Below are 18,409 nucleotides of genomic sequence, written 5' to 3'. Positions count from 1 at the left end.
CCTGTCATAACTTTTGTCATATCTTTTGCTTGTATAAAAGGATTATGCGCATTTAAAGCCGCATATTTTTGGTGCGCGCTAAAGAGAAGAGACAAAATTTATGACAATTTTTGTGACAAAAGTTATGACATCCACCAGAATACCGATTTTGTCATATCTCTGAGATAAGATAAAATATGGAGAAAAGACAATGTTCAGAATACCGCCCCAGGATTTTCCAAGGGGGGGGGGCACATTTTTCCGAGGAATGTTTTTTAACCCCAAATCAACTAAAAATTAACAAAATATTATGGATATTTCGACCCCGAAAAAATTGACACTTCTGTTTTAACAGTATTTTTACATTACAAATTTTAATTTTGCTTCTCAAAGGGGGGGGGGGGAGCACGGGCCGGCTTTGCCACCCCCTGGATCCTGCAGAGCCTATATGAAATTAGACGGCAAAATATATAAATTACAAGATAACGTTATGACTGCAATCCAAGACTAAGCACTCGTTCGCTTTGAGGGTGGGGCGAACTGGTATAACTTCCCAATACAATACCAACGCACAGGTGCATGAGGGGGTGAGGAAATCGCTCGCCTATCGATTGAGGGGTGCGCCGTTCGTAGCTCGTAAGTTGCGCTCACAAAATCGGGGATCCCGGGAAGGAATACTTTAAACAAAATCGTCTGGTCATCGCGTTGTTTTTCTGGTTGGAATATTCAGAATTTCAGGACCCTCCTCTAAATTGAAGGAATATTTTCTCCTGTTTTTGAGTGTTCGAGGGATAAGCCATGCCGGTTTTTCACACGAAAACGATCGAAGCAATTTTGGATCCTGTCGCCCAGCAGGTAATGTATTGAGGCCAGTGTAAAGAGTATAACGGGAACTCGGTGGCTTTGGTCGCCTGAGCTCTCCCGTACAGTGTGATCCAGAACTGTGTGTGCTTATAAGTTATAGTAGATCCATTACGCTATGGATATGATTGATAAGTTATACCTAGGTTTTTTACCTGACAGCTAAGAAAGCATGAATGCCTGTGAGCAAGTAACCAGGGGACCAATGACTTAGGGTCCTCTCCAGCTCCAAGGGACCTTGTATTAATGAGGATAAATGCCTTACCAAGGCAAAGTCATGAAAGGGGGGGGGGGGGGGTTAAATCTGGATCTGGGCATAATGCAGTTTCGTACCAGCCGACTACAAGAGAACTTCCCCACTAATAATTGTTTGCCAATCCAGTAGAGGCGCACAGCACAGCCAATATCATTCATGGGAGACTCTAGTCTTGAGGACGCAATGATGATGATTTTTTAGATACTGTCATATACTTCTTCATCATTGACGTCTTGACACTTCTCCATAGTGTTTTAAGCGAAGGACAAAAGCAAAGATGGATTTCCCTTGGAAATCCATCTTTTTAAACCAAAATCACAAGAATTTTGTTAATTTTATTCATTTTTACACCTTCCTACGCCTAATGCGTAGGAAGGTTTAAAAAATTATTATGTAAAAAAATGAAGATTTCTTACCTTACTGATGGTGTAGACCCCTCTATCCACATGTAAACAATGGAAATACAATAGTGTCGACCCTTGAACTGCTTATGTATTACGTATTTTTGAAAACCAATGCCGTCTTAATGAACAATTTAGAGTTATTATTTAACAAATATTAAAATGTATTTTTTTATTATAAACAATATCAATATTTAAATTATTTATGATCACGAAATAAATTTTAATCATTCGTTACTCTATGGAAATCCATCAGTGTCATAATTTCTTCTACAGAAAATGTGCAAAACATCCTTTGTAAACAAAGGAGAACATACCGAACTGTCAAGAAGTCAAATGAATTTAATATGGATACATACAGCTCATACATTCCTATCTAGAAAAAAAAATTAAGCAAACATGCATTTCATATGTTGACTTTGATGGCTTTCCATAGTTGCGGTTGATCAGATCAATCGCAACTCTTTGTAAGATGGGCCCCAGGTGGTGCTGCCTATGGAGAATGCAGCACTCTCGACTCCAGGAAAATCTTGGGAGATGCTACAGCACTCCCACCTCCGAGGGCCATGGTAGTCTAGTCTGGGTGGGTTTTTTTGTCCCTCTTCTCGGAAGTTGGTCTCTCTTCCATGTCGAACTCTCCTTGAAACCTTTATGCCTTTAAAGGGGAAGTTCACCCTGACAAAAAGTTTATTGTAAAAATAGCAGAAAAAATAATATAAAATATTGACGAAGGTTTGAGAAAAATTCGGATTTTCCTCAAACCTTCACCAATAATTTTTACTATTTTTTCTGCTATTTTTACAACAAAGTTTTTATCAGGGTGAACTACCCCTTTAATGCGCCTTTTTAGAAATTTATTGGACATGTACGTGAATGTATATTCCTTGATTCTATGTTTCAATACTGCAAATCCTTTGTAAATATTGTGATTTTTGATGATTTATTGTACCAATATAAAAGAGTGTGGTTGTGAATGATTATGATGATAAACTTTAACTGACTTTGATGTCAAATTTGGGTTGCCATAAAGGTCTTTTATGTATACATGTAGATATTCAAGTATCAAATTTATTATTACGCCCTGCAACCATTAAATCAGGGTGCTACATTTATAAGCACTTGACCGATTGCCCGGTGCAGGTAAAAGGTAGAGTCGGGCAAGTGTTTAGAAGCAAAGACCAAAACTACTTGCCCGAATTGGGCAAGCAAAATTCTCACAGTAGAATGACCAAAATTAGGGTCCACTCGATATGATATTGACCCTGATTTTGGTCATGGCAGGCAAAATACATGTAGATTCACTTTGGAAAAAAAATGCAATAACAAGGTACAGTGTAGATCAGTTCAAGAATGTAAAAAGAGAGGTCAATGGTCAATGGTTTATAAAACAGTAAAACTTTCTTTTCAAGAGGTAAAACTTTTTTTTCAAGGATTTTTTGGCAAGTGGAATAGATGTTTGGGCAAGTATTTCCCAACTATTTAAAAATTTACTTACCCGTGACTGGGCAAGTGCTTCTCAAAAGTATTTTAATCAATCATACTAGTGAATATTCAGTCAAGTTTAATATCAATGGAATAAAAACTTCTTACCAATTTAAAAAACCCACAAATCATTAAAGTCATCAAGAGCAGGGTTAAAAGTAACCATTCACTAAAGAAAATATTGGGTAAACTTGCTCCATGATGGTAATTATGTGTCCAACCAACATTGGGCATTTATTTTGGACTTTTATTTATCAAGTGTGATGAAAAATTTGCCCATTCTATAGTAATTGCTGCCTATGCTTCCTGCATAGGATAATATTCTGCCCAAAATTGGTTGGACACATAATTACCCTCGTGCTGGAAAAAAATTTACCCAATATTTTTTACAGTGTTGGACATCATCATGATAGTAAAGGGTACTGTAGAGTTTAAAGCTGCGCATTGAACCACTCGATGAGTAATTGACACCAAAATCAATTGTTCTAAAGGCTAAATACATAACCTCCGCATCACTAAGTGGTTTCAGACAGCCTTGAAGTTCGTCAGTTCCAGATCAGAAAATACCAGGTAATATTGGCAATGTGAAAGCAAATTACGCGTAATATCCCCAAAAGAAAATACCATAGTAGGAACTTGGCAAAATCACGAGAACTTTCACGGGGAATTTTTCCTAGGTCATAGGTATTTTGGCAAAGTGAAAGCAGTTTACAGGAACTTTTAGCCCAGCATGTACAGTAGTTGGGCACGGGTGCCGAGGGTGGCTGCTTAGCTAGTGGTTTTATCAGACCATACTGCACACGCTCCTAACTTCAGGAATTCATCCCGAGGGTACATGTATGTTTCGGGGCGGTGTTAATGCAGGAATACATGTAGTTAATGGGTATTTTTAGCCTGAAAAGGCTCTCGTAATTTAACAGGAATTCTTATGATCAAGGCAGTTTGAAACTACCTACTCTTTGTTTGTTTTAAATATTCTACTTAACACTGTAGGTAGGACGCTTGCCAATTTTAGTATTGATTACACCCTTTTCATGAACCTATCCTCCAATTAGCCGCCTAAGAGTAATTAATGCGGATACATGTATATCAATAAAAATTGCGTTCATAAACTCCGAAAATAATTCGCACTTCTTTTACGAGCGCCCGTCCTGAAAAAGGAGGATAATCGTCATGGCAACCACACACACCCCCTCCGATGCGGTTACGTTGGAAGAGGGTGACCTTGTGACCGCACCATGGCAATTATCCGCATTATTTGGAAATGCGTTCATAAAGTCAAAATCTAGTCCCGATGCTGCTATTATGCGGATAATACATGTACATGTAGCAGCATCAAAATAATGCGGATAACTCTGGTCCTCCTCCAATTTTAAGAGCCTAAAAAGTCTCTCGTAATTTAACAGGGATCTTATGATCAAGGCGGTTTGAAACCACAGGTACTCTATGTTTTTCTTTAAATATTCTACTTTAGGTAGGATGCTTGCCAATTTTAGTATTGATTACACCTTATGTATTAGCCAGTCTTTCATATTCATTATTTTGGTTGATCAATGCATTTGTGGATACAAGTACTGTTGTACATGTACTGTAGGCCTACACATAGTGTACGTGTAGGTCTTGCAATGTAGGTTGTTGCCCTTTACACCATAAACATGTAGGTCTTTAGAAATCCTGCTAAGCTGCGAATGTAATACAATATCTCCCACTGCCTGCATGCCTCCAAGAGAAGGGATCTATCCCTAACACGTGAAGCATTCCATACATGTATTATGCATTATGGGTAAGAAGAGACCAGTAGGTCAGTGTAAGTGAGTTATTCGATAGCTTTAAAGCTAAATGAAAGTAGTTGCAGTAAAACACTAATTTCGTGAGAAAGTCTGTAAAACCAAGGTTAAGTATTTGTATATCATCGTGGATCTAGATCTGGTACAGTTACATAAACTGAACTTGTGAAATCATAAAATCTAAGCTGAAAAATGATGACACTGAAGATCGCCAACACAGATAGGCACACATGGGACAGTGTATTATTGCTGGAATAAAGACCCGACGGAAGTGCCCGAATCTGGGCTTATTTTGCTTATTTCCCAGCAACGACACAATTTTTTTCCAGAATCCTTTGGCACATGTTTTTTATTCATGATACAAACAGACACCTGGGTGGTCATGAACTGTAAAAAGTCATTTTGAGATTATTACCATAACTGGCATTTATCTTAAGTTATATACTTGATTGATTTTAATTGATTTACATGTAGATTGATTTCAAGATCCTCTTGCTGCTCAACCTTCCAATCACTGTTTGACGAAATCAGCTCCAGTCTATTTTTTAGAGTTGATATTAGAACATTCACCCTCCCGCAACTTGCGCTCAAGAAACAAATCACTCTTAATAGTTCCTTCCACCAATACCCAGTCTTGTGGTTCACGATCTTTTTATTCGGCATCCCCTCATCTCTGGAACAATCCACCGCAAAGTATAAAACAAGCAGATTCAACAGAGAAATTCAATTCCATGTTAAAAACCTACTAAATCGCCTTTCCCTTTGCATGTAAAGCCCCTCAACTCTTCTGTGAACTATTCAGTTACTTTAGTTTTCTGCTGAAACTCCTTGAACTCTCTTTCTGTTATTCTTCCTAAGCGCTTTAGAGACATGTTTTGTGATTAGCGCTGTGTACTTGGTTATTATCATTATTATACATACATTTATGTACACACTGACAGTACACTGTCCATCCTTTTAATTGTAGCCCCAGGTGGCAACATTTCTGTTAAATAATCTGGGATGGTATTCTGGAACACTGTCATAACTTTTGTCATTTCTCTCCGAGATGTGCCGCTATGATTGTCACAAATTGGTATTCTGAACATTGTTTTTTCCCTGTCATATCTCTCAAAATTCCCGCCTATCATCGTTAGTTACCAGTGGGAGCCCTTCTAGCCAATAGGAAGGCCCCGTTGCAGGTAGGGCGTATCCCCAATATAATTGCTTGCATCGCGCAACTACATGTACACGTGTATTGATGTGCTTAACACAGAAGAGACAGGGAGCTGTGAAGGATTTAGACGAGAAGTACATGTAGAAAAAATGAAAAACATAGAAAAAAGGAGGAATTGATATGTAACTAATTGTAGCATGAAAAATTAATTTTGAAAATTTTCATGGATGATGTGTGGAACTAATACCACAATTTAATTTAAATAATATGATTATATGCACTTGACATTCAGTTGGCAGAATACCGAGATATTTGGTACGAAAAGATTTTACAAAAGTTATGACTATTACCCCGCTGCCATAAATTTTGTCATATCTTTTCCTTGTAAAAAAGTATTACGTGCATTTAAAGCCGCGTAGTTTTGATGCGCGTTAAACTTAAAGAGAACAGACAAAATTTATGACAATTTTGGTGACAAAAGTTATGGCATCCACCAGAATACAGATTTTGTCATATCTCTGAGATAAGATGAAATATGGAGAAAAGACAATGTTCAGAATACCGCCCCTGGTCGCTGAACTTTCTTTTAAAAAAAGAGTGGATGAGCGTGAAAGATACAGTATTAGACCAGGCCATGAAGCTTTGTATTGAACAGGGAAAAAAATACACGGGGGCTCAGGGCGATTTTGCCCTCGAAATGCCCTAGAGAGCCCTGGAAAACTAAAATGTAGCCCCTGAAATTCATATAGGGTCCAATGTAAACTTTAACACAAATTAGGATATTTGGGCAAGTGAGCTCAAAAATAGCCCCGGAAAATAAATTGTTAATTTTTTCCCTGCTTTGTATGTACATTGTACATGATGTACAACACATCTTCCATTGCTACACTTTCTTTTCAAATGATTTTCATATCAGCCTATCAGGAAGCATTCCACAGATCAATGTACGAGGAGGAAAAGAACAGACTTTTGTCACTGAATGATATTGAACCATGTCAAAGCTATGAAACTATGCACTAAGTACTGTATACTGTACATTGCAAAGTCTTTTTTAAGACAAAGAATTCTTATAGCGCTTCATTCGAACTTATTCTTCAACATGGCAACATTTCTTTGTCCATTCGCTACACTTATTGTTTTTTCCCACTGTAAACATCCTTCCTATTTGAAGAAAAATAATCCATGATAATAACACATCCTTGTTTCAAATTATAATTGCATCAATATATTTATGGATGCTATTTACATTTAGATGAATGATGTTTAATGAATCACTTTCTGTATAAGAATTTACAACATACTTGACCAAAATCGTTTGTAACCTGTTTCTCTCTCTCGCATTCTATTGTTTTTCCCTTGAACTTCTTTCTCTGATACCATGTTTACTATTTAATTTTCATATGTGACCTGCCACACCCAAACAAACAATAAGTCGACCAAAATGAATATTGAGATTTTTATTGAGCTTGAAAATTCACACGCTTCACAATTCACAAAATTCGTAAGCTTTAAAATTATACATGTATATAAATATATTAAAATTGACCAACAATAGCCATTACAAAACCTGTACTTGATTGTATGCAGAGGAAATTTAGCACAAAATAAGGAGAAAACAAGGTATGAAGTTTGGGGTTCACTCAAGCATGATATGTGCATTTTTAAAAATCTCAATGAAACTTGCAAGCAGTCAAAAAAGTAGTGTCCAAGAAACCCTTGTATCTTTTCTTTTAGTATTCAACTTCACGACTTCATATTTTCACAGAAGAATAATTGGTATTTCAGATAAGCTTTTTTTTTTAAATTTTGGGTTTTTGGAGACTTAAATTATTACTATTTTGGCGACGTACAGAGAACCTTACTTTGCGACTTATTGGTGGAATTGGGGTGGTGGTATATGTGTCACATACATGTATAGACTTTCGACCGAGGAGGGCATTACATGTTTATATTGTATATTGCACTCCTGAGGTTATGGCGTAAATAAATCCTCTTACATAACAAAATAGATATTTTATCTCATTGATAATTACAAATTTCCGGAAGAGAGATGCTTGTCTTTTGGCATAATTACGTGTGGAGCCTCCAGGACATACATTCAATATCCTGTTATTTCAATTTCCGTACCATAATTTCATAATACTATTTGTAATGCGATCATAATGAAATGAATTCTATCAGGATGTTTTTGCACATGTTTGCAAACATTTCCAGGGTTTTCGTCAGCGAGCTATCCAAGCCTTCTTTTGTGGTAAAAGTGGCAGGAAATCAGTTTTCTGAGACACTTGTCTGTCAGGTTTCGATTTCATGTACAGGAAATACCAGTAGCACTTTCGAAGCAAAAGATCAACTCTAGAGCCTGGTGTGCGTGCATTGGTTATGTTTCCAATATATTTAGGGTGTGGCCAAGGGTAGAATCAGACTGACTGAGAGCATTTTCATAATTTGTGAGGGGGGGGGGGTGTAGATTAGATGACATTTATACCTTTGTATGTGATAAAGGTGACATTTCCCCCTCATTTCAGTTATTGAATAATATACATGTACGGTTTACAGACCTCTATATTTTTTTCTTCTTTCCTTTTTTTTTCTATTCTCCGTTCTAATCCTGTGTGGCCTCTCTGTGTTTAAAAAGTCATGAGGCAAGCGGGTCTCTCCCTGCTCCACTGTATTGACAGTGTGGCACCCCTTGATGAGGACTACCCCCCATCTTAAAAAAATGACCCCCCCCCAAAAAAAATGTGAGTAACAAGTATAGAGTGTACTCTTTCTCCTCAGTTTCCATGAATTTTCGTTTTGAGAAACGCATCATTGCGTAAAACAGCGATGAAAAGAGGCATGTCATTTTTCCTCATTTTGCGTGTAATCTCTATGGGACATGACTTTTTCTCAAAACTAGATTCGACATTCCGCTATTTCGTGAGACATATCTCCATTGTTTCTTGTCAGTTTTCCCTGAGCTTTAAGTATGTTGTAGCTGAGATTCTTAGCTTTCGGAAATGTGCCCTCCATTTTTTGATCAGATGCCGGGATCATGCCCGTATTTCGCTTGCAAAATTTGAATTGTAATTCTCAAAATTGCTTACGTGTAATCTCTATGGGGAATATCGTGGCTCAATGGATAACGCATTTGACGTGTTGGTCCGTGTTGCTGACGTGTTGGTCCGTGTTGCTGACGTGTTGGTCCGTGTAGCTGACGTGTAGGTCCGTGTTGCTGACGTGTTGGTCCGTGTTGCTGACGTGTTGGTCCGTGTAGCTGACGTGTAGGTCCGTGTTGCTGACGTGTTGGTCCGTGTTGACTACGTGCTCTGCCGGCATGATCCGTGTAGATCCGTGTGAAGCTGCCGTGTTGATGCCGTGTTCAGTCATCTGGGGCAAAACTATCCCGGACCTCCCCGGATCATGCCGGCATTGCCGTGTTGATCCGTGAAGATCTGTGTCTATAAATCATGATGGCGAGAATAAAGACAGACCACCTAATTCGTCCGCATGACGAATTAAATTCTAGTTCTCATTTAGATTTGCATCTAATGCTGTTGCATCCAGCTTCAACAAATGACCTACTGGAGCTTCACATCTGACCTGGCATTATTAAATCTAGCATTTCTTTAATTAAATACAAAACTTACCCTTTACACACAGATACGTGTAGACCTACAATGTACATGATGAATGCTTTAGATTTTGAAATAATCTCCAACACACTTCAGCATGAAAGGTAAAAGGGCAAATATTACAGAGATTGAGTAGTCTGGTAATGCCAATATTGTGGTTGACACAAGAATAGTCTTGAATGCAGACCCATTTTTTTTATCAATGATCAGTACTAGGAAATATTTCTCAAGTCTGGATCGTTGTACATGTACTTGTAGGTGATTATGAATAAGAGGGGATTGAGAGAAGAGGTAAACAGCATAAAAATTAGGAGAAAAAAGAAGAAAAGGAGAAGAACAAGAAGTACATGGAGAAGAAGATCAGAAGAAGATGAAGATGGTGAGGAGGAGAAGGAGAAAGAGAAGAGAAGGGGGAATAAAATGATGAAAAAGAAGGAGTTGAGAAGAAGGAGTTGAGAAGAAGAAGATGAAGAGGAAGAAGAACACGGAGAAGGAGAAGGTGAGGAGGAGAAGGAGGAGGAGGAGGAAGGGATGAGAAGGAGGAGGAGAAGGAGGCGGAGGTTGAGGATGAGGAGGAGAGGAAGGGAAGGAAGGAGAAGGAGGAGAGAGGAATTGCAGGGAATGAGACACGAATAGGATGAGAAGAAAATACATGGAGAAGTGGGGGGGGAGGATTTACAAAATTTTCATTTGACTGATGATAGAGAAATGAAATGTTCCTGGCAAAAGAAAGAAGAAGAAGAAGAAAAAAAACAACCCTCAAATGCCTGGGCTTACATAATGTACATGTTGCATGTACTGTATATTTCGTGTTTATAGAAGTTTTAAGAGTTATAGGGCTTTTGAAAAATTCAGATGATTTCGTTAGATGTCAAAATCAATACCTCAAGTTGTGTGCATTCCTTCACTCCTCAATGTGACCTCAAATGACCTCAATGGCCAGAGACATGCTAGTCTCATTTTGCAGGCCTTTGTTACTGTGATCTTATGAGCCATAGGCAAGGAAGGAGTAGGGCATATGGGGCATGAAACTGAAATGTAAACATAAACAAAAGAGGAGGAATAGGTAGGATACTACAGAATGTTCATCAGGGTTCTGTAACTTCTGTTGCAGAAATCTTGCGTTGCGTTTAAACCCAAGTGAAAAAAATCAATCGCAAGTCCAAAATGCGCTGTTGATTGGTTGATAATCAAGTTGCGCATGATTTTTAGAGTTGCGTTTGATTGCAACTCTTTCTGCAACGGGCCCCTGGGCAGACAAAGGAGACAAAAATGAAAGTACATGTACAATGGTGATTGAAAACACAAGAGAAAGTACATTGTATTAGATTAATGCATACATGTATGCAGGCTAACATTTAAAATATTCCCAATGAAATCATGTCCTTTACATACGTGTGGCATGTAGGCCTTGATAAGCAAAGTGTGCAAAGGAATGGAACCACAAAATATGAAAACAGTGACTGTAGGGCTTTAATAGCATGCCGGCATGTTGTCAACTGATATTTCCCCGCCTGTGCACATTTGCCTATTACATGCATGTTTCACAGTGAAACATAATATGCAAATGTGCATAAGGAGAAGTACATACATGTATCATTAACCCTCATAAAATATTATAAAAAGCAGGAATGTAGACTGAAATGAAAATCCAAAGTCAGGGCTCGAATTAATCCAAGGCCATCCAAGGCCATGGCCTTAGATGCCCTCAGAAATGGCCTTGATGCCCTTTCAAATATTTGTAGACTTAAGGCCAAAATAACTGCCCTTTTTTGCTGTGGACTTGGTGTCCTGCGGTAATCCAGTGCATGTGCCCCATTGAAAAGTGCATTTATTATTGATGCCCTTTTTTTGGTGGCCTTGGATGTCCCATAAAGTGGAAACTGCCTGCCCTTTCCCTTAAGTGCATTTTTAAAAAAATGGCCTTGCCCCTTTAAATTCTTAATTCGAGCCCTGCAAAGTGCTTGAAAAGTTTGGATAAAAGGTTAATAAAACACATAAAACTGAGCCATACTGGTCCGTATTTATTAGCTCTGGTCTAAATTTGTGCTTGATTATGATGCAATTTTTGACAGTAAAAATTCAATTTGTCAGGTCATTTGAGATTTAAAATCATTCATAAAGTTCTGTGAATGATAATTGAAATAGTTTTCTTCATCAGCCTACACTTTTAGAAAATTTATCCTTAAAATAAAAGAAGTTCCTGCAGCAGAGTCTCGAGAACACCCGTAATCTTACCAGATTGCATAATCGTACAGGAAATTGGTATTTGGTGTGTGGAATCTTACAAATTTCCTGTAATAAAACACCCTTTTCCCCTTTTTTAAACAGACCTGTTCTGTTAAATTGCAGAAAAAATTACTGTTTTATATGAATTACAGAATGATTCTGTTCTTGGTTTCTGCAAAATTTAATTTTTCTTCAAAATCTGTTTTTTTATCAGTGTAGGGGAAAATACAGAGTACATGTACGGCACAATTGTAAGAAACATTCCGATGTTTAACAGTATCTTCAAATTTTTACTTTCCCATACCATTATTTTTTTCCATTATTGCCACAAAATACACGAGGACATTTGTTAGGCACACAAGCTACTGAAAATAATTGTCTCAAACTGATTTGCTGGCTTGACTTGGCTCATTACTCAAAATTTCAATTAAAATATTTTCTGAACTGGCATACATGTTAATTGCCAGTTTGTCTACTGCCAATTCGTCCACTCACCACATGGCGTAATTTCATGTAGTCTAATGCCATTCTGTCCATCAACATTTCGTCTAACAGGCAGCCATTTGGTCCAATAACCATTTGTTCCAATCATCACTTTGTCTAATCATCATTTCGTCTGATAACCAGTTGGCCTAATATCCATTTATTTTCATTTATTTTGCATGATTTATTTTACACTTTGTCCAATTAGACCAAATGGTATACATGTATGGACTAAATGGCTATTGCACCACCTGGTTATTAGATGAAATGGTGAGTGGACGCATCGTTAATAATAAGACCATGTGGATAGTGGACGAACTGATGGTAGACCACATGATAGTAGACGAGTTGGCAATTGGACAAATATGGTGTCTTTAGACAAATTGGAAATAAACCACGTAGTATTCAGATTAAAGCCTATTAAATTTAGATGTTTATCCCCTTCTGGTAGGTGAGGCTATTTCTATAAATCATAGCATAATCAAACTCAAATGTAACTTTGAATGTCTTTAAAATGGGGCAAATTTACAATTTTTGTCTTTATATAATGATAATGACCAGTATTTTATTTTTAGACTTATTGCAGCAAGGGCTGAATTGTACAGAACTTTAACATATTAAAAAAATATACCGGTATATAAAACATAACTATCAAAATAGTAAATACAAAGCATGAAACATATAAAATCATTATTACTTTTGGGGTTACATGTAATCATGAATCAACACAATATTTTCAACTAAATGTAGACTGAGATTATATAAAAGTAATTGCAGAAGATTTAAAATTTGCTTAAAAGAAATTCACTTTATAAATTTATTAATAAGGTAGAACTACATGTAGGTAAACTTTATTTCCAATTCAATTCAAAGCATTCGATAAACAATCACAAGTAAAACAGATATTACAGTAATATGTTTGAACCAGATTACAAGTTAACTCATGGTAATATGGCATATTAGATTTGAAAATGGTGTAAGTGAAAAGCCAAGGTATAGCTTGTAAAAACTTTACTGTATGCTTATACAGGAAAATGTGCAACAATCACAATTTTCATTTTTTTATTGATGGGAGTAAAATGGTCTGAATCTACAGACTAAATAACGCTACTGGGTAAAGCCCAGTCTGACCAAGAATGTTGGAGTGGAATTCCAAAATTCTAATGAGCACAGTCATGTCGGATATTCTGGGATTCCTGAAGGAGTGCAAGCTTGAGTACAAGTCAATTTGGTTTGACAAACGCTGGGGAAAAAAGAAGAAAAAAAAATCCTATGTGTAAAATGTTGTCCTCATTGGAAGAGAGAATAAAGGGGAAAAATAGGAACCAAGTGAGAACAGCCTCCTAGTAAAAATGCAAAAGAAAGCCAGAGGAAAGCAATATCATTCATAAGCCATGCTCCTCTGTGACCAATAACATTTACAAAGTGAATCACAACTTAGTTATGCTAAGGCTTCCATATAAAAGGAAATATCTTGATGGTTGTAGCAAAAAATGGTTCCATGACATTTGCTCAGGCGACAATTGCTCGGCTGTAAATTCCACACACTCAACTTTAACCCTGGATTTAAAACTATACCCTATCCTAAAACTTACATTAGGGCTGTCTGCACCATCCCGAGTTTTCAAATTAGCGCGCTATTTCTGATCCGGCAAATTATCCCGATCTGAAAAATCTCGAGATTGTTTGTAATGCAGACGCAATTATCGCGCTAGTTCGTAGGATTAATCTCGAGATTGCAATCCCAAGTCAACTCGGGTTTATTTGAAAAATAGCGCGCTATTTACGAATTATCGCGCTAATTCGTAGGTGCAGACGCACTCGGGTTTGGACTCGGGTTAATTTATTCATGACCTTCACTCCATAATGCAATTCGCGTTCCATTTCCGCCTTGGTAAAAACATAAACAGCGATTATACCGAACGCATGCGAAAGTCAACTTTATCATAGCGTTCATCAATTCCCCAATCAGCAACGATGGTGCCAAGCCCCCCGTGAATGGATTTTGGGAGAGACCAGACCGATGGGGGAGGCGCTCATCTGACGATGGTCATAGTCAATAACAATACTGACAGCATTGTCGTCTTATTCCTTCGCAAAATGTGAGCAAATAGCATTTCTTTCCTCCCCCCCTCTCTCTCTCTCTCCCCCTCTGTCGTTGCCTCTGAGTCCGCCATCATATTAAACGAAGAATACTTCACTCGCTTATAATTATAGCGCGGCTGAGCTGAGAGGATTGTTGCATAACAACGGTCGAATTCGGCGAAAGAGTACATGTACTTGATTGCATATCGCGGGAAGTTATTCAAAAGCGCGGGCCGTTGAAACTCCAAGATCGAAAGTGCGCATGCTCGGAATATCGGCTTGTTGCCTCGCTCGAGCAAGAATCGCTCTTCGTGCGATGGTGGAGACGGGGTTTCTTGAATCTCGAGATTAATCGCGAAGAGGGCTGATCGGGCTAAAATCTCGAGATTGAGCAAACGCGGGATGGTGCAGCACCGCCTATAGAACCCTATTGAAACAATGCAAACCTAACCCTACATGTATATCAGACGAAATATAGCCCAGAGCAGTTGTCAACGGAGGAATTACCGTGTCACCAGCAGAAACATCACTTGAAAGTTTCTGTCAATTAAAGCATTTTTAAACTTTTCGTAAAGGGTCTATAATTTTGATTAGTAATGTACAGTATTATTAAAAAACCTCCCCCACATCTCTGGCAGGTATTTGCACAGAATTATAATATCCTTTTTTCTAAGGCCAAATGTATGTGTACATGTAAAGACCATGGACTGTGTACACATACACTTCGGCCTACATGTGCATGTATCTGGTTACTAGTTCCGTTTATTACTTGATATTTGAAGGGCAGATGGGAGGAGGGTATCACCCATAGAAATCTGTGATAGCCATTAGCATTGTATGTCAGTGTGTCATGCTGCAAAACCAAAATTACAGTCCACTAGTCTTACTGTCACAGACCCAGTTATATGCCAATCTGATCCCACCGCTGCCACAATAAAAAAAATGAAAATTTAAACATGTCTAGATATACTCATCTTGAACATATTACGGGTGGCAGTGTAGGAAATGGTAAGGGCCAGGGGAGGATCCAAGATTTTCCAAAGGAGGGGGGGGGGGGTGGGGCACATTTTTTCGAGGAAAACTTTGACCAAAAAAAAGGTTTTCAACCAAAAATTAAGGATATTGAATCACAATACAAAATATAATTTTGCTTCTCAAAGGGGGATCTGCCAGTGGTTAGGGCGTTTTTGCCCTCCTTGCAATCCAAATCACTCCCTGCAATTAATATGCAAATGGAACACTTTTATAGGGGTGGACATGTTTTCTAGGGTCGCACGAAGATCTACCACAACAAAAACAAGACTTTTACAACAATTTCCACTGGCAGAATAATGATATTTGCACTGGATTCTTGTTGCATATCAATAGCTTTGAAATGAAAACAAAGACAAAAATAAAAACAAGCAAACAATGGCCCCTCAATTCAGCATTTGCCTATTTAAAAGGTCAAAGTGAGAAAGTAGAGCATGGGGGTGTTTCACAAAGATTTAAGTCTGACTTAAGGGCTGTCTGCACCATCCCAAGTTTTCAAATTAGTGCCTTATTTCTGATCCGGCAAATTATCCCGATCTGAACAATCTTTTGATTGTTTGTAATGGAGATGCAATTATTGCGCTACATGTAGTTCGTAGGATTAATCTCGAGATAGCAATCCCAAGTCAACTTGGGATTATTTGCAAAATAGCGTGCTATTTTACAAATTATCGCGCTAATTCACAGATGCAGACGCACTCGGGATTATTCATTCACGACCTCAGTCAATAATGCTTCGATGCCTCGCTCGAGCAGGAATCGCTCTTCTTGCGATGGTGGAGACGGGGTTTCATGAATCTCAAGATTTATCGCGAAGAGGGCCGATCGGTATAAAATCTCGAGATTGAGCAAACTCGGGATGGTGCAGCATCGCCTTTAGAGTCGTACTTAAATGCCTAGTTGCGTACAGTATAAAAGGCTTGACCGCATTGGTCAGATCATGTCATGAGGATGCGCACTACTGTGTACCGGTATCTATCAATAAGATGATGTGTGGCATATCATGTATGTGTCGGCACTTAAGTGTAACTTAAGTCATACTTCAGTCTTTGTGAAACACCCCCCAAAATTAATAAGAATTATTTTCTCCACTGATTGCATAGATGAAGGTCAATGAACTTTGGCCGAATTGGGTGTATCTGTTGAATTACCAAATGTTATAACTTTAAAAGTTTATGGATCTGATTCATGAAACTTGTACATACAGGTACATGTAAGAGTAATCAAGTATCACTGAACATCCTGTGCGAGTTTCAGGTCACATGATCAAGGTCAAAGGTCATGTAAGGTCAATTAACTTTGGCCATGTTGGGTTTTTTTGTTGAATAACCATCATATCTCTGTAAGTGTATTGTCTAGTTCATAAAAAGTGGACATAAGAGTAACCATGTATCACTGAACATCTTGTGCGAGTAAGAGTAGTATTCAAAGTCAGCACTGCTGCTATATTGAACCGCGTGATGCAGGTGAGACGGCCAGAGGCATTCCACTTGTTTATTTTTCTAAAGAAATTTAAATCATATTCAGAAACCAGATGCATCATGAAAAATTTGGTGTTACAGAGATAGAAGAAAAGTCCCATTATTTTGAAGTTGTTTTTTCCGAAAAGTGTGAACATACTGAAGTAAAAACCTTTTGGAGATTGTATTGTAGTCAGTCCTGCAAGCAAAGATTTGTAAGAAATAGAGACAGTGATTTTCCATTTAAAAAAATTGTACTTTCTGTTTCTGATAATCTGTAATTCCGTTTCAACTTGATCTATAAATGGAAATTCCGATTTGTCACTGAAAATGTACACAGCAAAAACCTGAATTCCGTTTTGCAAAGGTTAATTCCATGATTTTTTATATGAAAAGTATAAGAACCAAACAGAATTTCCATTTTATTTACCGGTAAAACAGAAAATCATTGTCCCTAAAGAAAATGGTACCAAAATATGTGGGGATAATAACACTATCAGGACATGAAAACATCAGTGAGCATTATATTTTAGTCTTGAAAGATTGGTATTAAAGACAACTTTAAAATGATGGGACATTTTTTATGACTCACTCTGTATTCATATTAAGGGGCTTTCACAATTGCTCGTGCAATCGTTGCACTATCAATTTTGGTCACTATATATGTTGCACACAATTGCAATGGGTGTACATGTAAGCAGTCGCACCACCAGTTTGGAAAGGGGCTTTAAATTCCTTGTTATGCCCATTATGATCGCAGGGGCTCTTTAACAAAAGGCCAACTTTCTGCAGCCCCCCTTGGAAGTTACTTTTGTATTAAAAGCAAAAATGGCAAAGCTGTAAAAACTATCAAATGAAGAGAGGTAAATTTAGAAGCAAACTACGTAATTGATAGTTAACCTTCCTCCTGCCGTGAATTGAGTGAACTTTCTGTGTAGCTCAAGCCAATGCCAGGGACAGGGTAATAATAATAGCACACTCAACTCAGAATAGATTATTTCTAGTCAGATAAATATAGGCTGCGTTTATGCGACCTCGACCCAGAATCATGATTTGAATCACCATTTGAATCATGATTCAAAACAGCAGCATGAATCACGATCCGACAGAATCAGCGTTTATACGACCATCTTTCTAACGCTGTTTCTCCCTGAATTCGGGCCGATCCAGTGCGCATCACAGTGCGCAGTTTGACCCAGGAAGTATAGGTCAACATTTTCGCACGTGTTTCTAACTTCACGTCGGCTGCTAGATTTTTGCTGCCGCCGGAGCTAACGCGCGATCGTTTGTGCAAGTGCAACGCTTACTCGGCTTCCGAAAAATAAATCTTTTACTTCCAGAATTCCGTGTATTGTACCTCGTATTGTTTTTGATCGGGAACCAGAAGGGGTCATTGTTACGATATCAGTATGGATATCTAAGCACTCCATACACCTCCCGCAACATGGATACCATGCCTGTTGATTGACCTGCCTAGCTGGCCTGTATAATAAACCTGTATATACGTTCATACCAAAGTCTCCACCAGAGTCCTTTGTATTGGATCAGTCATCATCCTCCCTCCCACCTCCCGATCGATTTTTC

The 18,409-nt window shown here is 38.1% G+C and overlaps 1 protein-coding gene across 7 annotated transcripts in view; it reads left to right on the top strand.

Moving 5' to 3' along the window:
* The first annotated feature begins 563 nt into the window (after window positions 1-563).
* LOC121417293 (vinculin-like) overlaps window positions 564-18,409 on the top strand; it is a 79,793-nt gene continuing 61,947 nt past the window's right edge. For 2 of the 7 annotated variants that reach the window (XM_041610942.1, XM_041610947.1), the window contains exon 1: window positions 564-834. In XM_041610942.1, the coding sequence (XP_041466876.1) occupies window positions 778-834 (57 nt within the window). In that variant the 5' untranslated portion in view covers window positions 564-777. The remainder of the gene's footprint in view (window positions 835-18,409) is intronic. The other 5 variants (XM_041610943.1, XM_041610941.1, XM_041610944.1 and 2 more) reach the window with 3 other exon arrangements.

Source organism: Lytechinus variegatus, chromosome 6 (assembly GCF_018143015.1).
Source record: "Lytechinus variegatus isolate NC3 chromosome 6, Lvar_3.0, whole genome shotgun sequence".
Lineage (NCBI taxonomy): Eukaryota > Metazoa > Echinodermata > Echinoidea > Temnopleuroida > Toxopneustidae > Lytechinus > Lytechinus variegatus.
The sequence above is the reverse complement of the archived record's forward strand: the minus strand, read 5'-3'. Positions and strand labels throughout refer to the sequence as shown.